The sequence below is a fragment of the Carcharodon carcharias genome, assembly GCF_017639515.1.
Source record: "Carcharodon carcharias isolate sCarCar2 chromosome 39 unlocalized genomic scaffold, sCarCar2.pri SUPER_39_unloc_10, whole genome shotgun sequence".
NCBI lineage: Eukaryota > Metazoa > Chordata > Chondrichthyes > Lamniformes > Lamnidae > Carcharodon > Carcharodon carcharias.
The window spans coordinates 397,501-402,000 of NW_024470815.1; the positions used below are offsets into that span (position 1 = coordinate 397,501).

Genomic DNA, 4,500 nt, shown 5'->3' on the forward strand with positions numbered 1-4,500 from the left:
TACCCTCATAACAACACCCTGAGAGTGCAGCACTCTGTGTACAGCATATCTACCCTCATATCAACACCCCGAGAGTGCAGCACTCTGTGTACAGCACATCTACCCTCATATCAACACGCCGAGAGTGCAGCACTCCATGTACAGCATATCTATCCCCATATCAACACCCCAAGAGTGCTGCTTTCCCATACACCATATCCACCTCCATATCAACACCCCGAGAATGCAGCACTCTGTGTACACCATATCTGCTCCCATATCAACACCCCGAGAGCGCAGAACTCCGCATACACCATATCTACCCTGATATCAACACCCCGAGAGTGCAGCACTCCACGTACACCATATCCACTCCCATATCAACACCCCGAGAGTGCAGCACTCCGCATACACCATATCTACCCCCCTATCAACAGCTGGAGAGTGCAGCACTCCATGTACACCATATCCACCCCCATATCAACACCCCAAGAGTGCAGCACTCCACATATACCATATCTACTCCCATATCAACACCCCAACTGTGCAGCACTCTGTGTACACCATATCTTCACCCATATCAACACCCCGAGAGTGCAGCTCTCCCATACACCATATCCACCCCCATATCAACACAGCGAGAATGCAGCACTCTGCGTAAACCATATCGGCTCCCATATCAACACCCCGAGAGCGCAGAACTCCGCAAACACCATATCTACTCCCATATCAACACCCCGAGAGTGCAGCACACCATGTACACTATATCCACCCCCATATCAACACCCCGAGAGTGCAGCGCTCCACATACACCATATCCACCCCATACAACACCCCGAGAGTGCAGCACTCCGTGAACACCATATCTACCCCCATATCAACACCCCGAGAGTGCAGCACTCCGTGTACAGCATATCTACCCTCATATCAACACGCCGAGAGTGCAGCACTCCATGTACAGCATATCTATCCCCATATCAACACCCCAAGAGTGCTGCTCTCCCATACACCATATCCACCTCCATATCAACACCCCGAGAATGCAGCACTCTGTGTACACCATATCTGCTCCCATATCAACACCCCAAGAGCGCAGAACTCCGCATACACCATATCTACCCTGATATCAACACCCCAAGAGTGCAGCACTCCATGTACACCATATCCACTCCCATATCAACACCCCGAGAGTGCAGCACTCCGCATACACCATATCTACCCCCCTATCAACAGCTGGAGAGTGCAGCACTCCATGTACACCATATCCACCCCCATATCAACACCCCAAGAGTGCAGCACTCCACATATACCATATCTACTCCCATATCAACACCCCAACTGTGCAGCACTCTGTGTACACCATATCTTCACCCATATCAACACCCCGAGAGTGCAGCTCTCCCATACACCATATCCACCCCCATATCAACACAGCGAGAATGCAGCACTCCACGTACACCATATCGGCTCCCATATCAACACCCTGAGAGCGCAGAACTCCGCAAACACCATATCTACTCCCATATCAACACCCCGAGAGTGCAGCACACCATGTACACTATATCCACCCCCATATCAACACCCCGAGAGTGCAGCGCTCCACATACACCATATCTACCCCCATATCAACATCCCAAGAGTGCAGCACTCAGCGTACACCATATCTACCTCCATGTTCACCCCTAGAGAGTTCACGAACCCTTCCACACCTTGTCTCTCCCTCTATCAACATCCTGGGGGTTACCATTGACCAGAAACTGAACTGGGACCAGCCATATAAACACTGTGGCTACAAGAGCAGGTCAGAGGCTGGGAATCCTGCAGACAGTAACTCACCTTCTGACTCCCCAAAGTCTGTCCACCATCTACAAAGCACAAGGCAGGAGTGTGATGGGACACTCCCCACTTGCCTGGATGAGTGCAGCTCCCACAACACTCAAGAAGCTCGACACCGTCCAGGACAAAGCAGCCCCGCTTGATCGGCCCCCCATACACAAACATTCACTCCCTCCACCACCGACGCACAGTAGCAGCAGCGTGTGTACCATCTACAAGATGCATTGCAGCAACTCACCAAGTCTCCTTCGACAGCACCTTCCAAACCCACGACCACCACCATCTAGAAGGACAAGGGCAGCAGATACATGGGAACACCCCCACCTGGAAGTTCCCCTCCAAGTCACTCACCATCCTGACTTGGAAATATATCGGCCGTTCCTTCACTGTCGCTGGGTCAAAATCCCGGAACTCCCTCCCTAACAGCGCCGTGGGTGTACCTACACCACACGGACAAAATCCTGGAACTCCCTCCCTAACAGCACCGTGGGTGTACCTACACCACACGGACAAAATCCTGGAACTCCCTCCCTAACAGCGCCGTGGGTGTACCTACACCACACGGACAAAATCCTGGAACTCCCTCCCTAACAGCGCCGTGGGTGTACCTACACCACAGGAACAAAATCCTGGAACTCTCTCCCTAACAGCACCGTGGGTGTACCTACACCACACGGACAAAATCCCGGAACTCCCTCCCTAACAGCGCCGTGGGTGTACCTACACCACACGGACAAAATCCCGGAACTCCCTCCCTAACAGCGCCGTGGGTGTACCTACACCACAGGAACAAAATCCTGGAACTCGCTCCCTAACAGCGCGGTGGGTGTACCTACACCACATGGACAAAATCCTGGAACTCCCTCCCTAACAGCGCCGTGAGTGTACCTACACCACACGGACAAAATCCTGGAACTCCCTCCCTAACAGCGCCGTGGGTATACCTACACCACACGGACAAAATCCTGGAACTCCCTCCCTAACAGCGCTGTGGGTGTACCTACACCACACGGACAAAATCCTGGAACTCCCTCCCTAACAGCGCCGTGGGTGTACCTACACCACACGGACAAAATCCCGGAACTCCCTCCCTCTCCCTGCCGCTGTCCCATACTGTGTTGACTCCCTCCCTCCGCTCCGTCCCTCAATCCCTCCCCGACCCCACTCACTTGAGGCTCTCGATCCGGCACCTGTGATCCTCCAGGACTCGGCAGAGTGGAGAAAGCCCAGCGTCGTTGAGGGAATTGTCGTTCAGGTCCAGGTGAGTCAGGGTCCAGCTGCCTCTTACCGCACGAGCCAGAATGGGTCCTGAGGCGCTCGTCAGTCTGATGTTGCTCAACCTACATCGAGTGAAAGGTAGGAGAAGCCTGAGGCTGAGAGGAACTCGACCCTTCACCTTAATCCCAGAGGAACCAGCGTCTCCCTGTACCAAGTCTTCCCGAACCAAATGGGACGGAGTTTACCCCTACCCCCCACCTCCCTCTGGACTCCTGGTTGGACTGGGTCAACTCCGGAGCATCGTTGATCCCGATTCCAATTGGGAAAACAGGGACATCATCCCAGACCCTTGACCCCGGTCCACGAGCTGGAGAATTGTCCGTGCCCTCGGAGAGAGGGGAGTGGGGTCCGCGCGGAGGGAGCTTAACCAGGGATGAGGGTCCTCAGACGAGGCAGAGAGAGAGAGAGAGAGGCTTGGGAGGAGCCGAGGGTTCCTCGTTCTCCTCGGAAGAGGAGAAGGTTAAGGGGGAGATGGAATCGAGGCGTTCGGAATTGGGAAGGGTCTGTGCGATGGGGGAGGGGGAGGGTCAATGAGGAGAAACTGTCTCCGGCGGCTGGAGGGTCGGGAACCTGAGGGACACACAGATTGAGGGCGATCGGGGGAAAGAACCAGAGGGGGACGGGGGTGGGGGTGGGGGTGAGTGGGGTGGGGGTGGGGGTGAGTCGGGTGGGGAGGGGGGAGATGGGGGAATGATTTAGTTTTAAACACAGCGAGTCGATGTGATCCGGAAAGCGCTGCCTGAAAGGGGGGTGGAAGCAGATTCAATCGGCATTTTCAAAAAGGGGAAATCGGAGAAATACTGGAAGAGGGAACATTGACAGGGAGATGGAGGGAGGGAGAGGGCGATTGATGGCGTGTGGGATTAATTGGATCGCCGATTCACGGGGCTAGCACGACATGATGGACCCAATGGCCTCCTTCTGTGCTGTATCACTCTCACGCCCCAGAGGGTGAGTAGACCATGTCCAGCCTCGTGTCCTTGCTAGTCCCCTGTCCGCAACTTCCCCCCCCCACCCACCCCCACCAATCCCCAGATGACCCCATCCCATGGGATCATCCTTACCCCAGTTTCTCCAGGTGAGATGCTGTCTCCTGCAGTTGGGTGCAGAGCATTTCCAGCCCAGAATCGCCCAGCTCGCTGTTATTCCCCAGCTCCAGGCTGGTGAACTGGGGATTGACTCGCAGAACAGTCACCAACTCCTCACAGGATTTCACCGTCAGCAGATTACCACACACCCTGGGAACGTCAGAGAGAGAGACAGAGAGAGAGAGAGACAGAGAGAGAGACAGAGAGAGACGGAGAGAGAGAGAGAGAGACAGAGAGAGAGACAGAGAGAGACAGAGAGAGAGACAGAGAGAGACAGAGAGAGAGAAAGACAGAGAGAGAGACAGAGACAGGGAGAGAG

General features: G+C 54.8%; 1 protein-coding gene across 1 annotated transcript in view; it reads right to left on the reverse strand.

Moving 5' to 3' along the window:
* Positions 1-4,325, reverse strand: part of LOC121274932 (ribonuclease inhibitor-like) — a 12,095-nt gene extending 7,770 nt beyond the window's left edge. Inside the window, exons 1-2 of the mRNA XM_041182304.1 lie at positions 4,158-4,325; positions 2,985-3,155 (exon numbers count right to left, since the gene is read on the reverse strand). Coding sequence (XP_041038238.1) covers positions 2,985-3,155; positions 4,158-4,207 — 221 coding nt within the window. The 5' untranslated portion in view covers positions 4,208-4,325. The remainder of the gene's footprint in view (positions 1-2,984; positions 3,156-4,157) is intronic.
* Between the last annotated feature and the right edge of the window lie 175 nt (positions 4,326-4,500).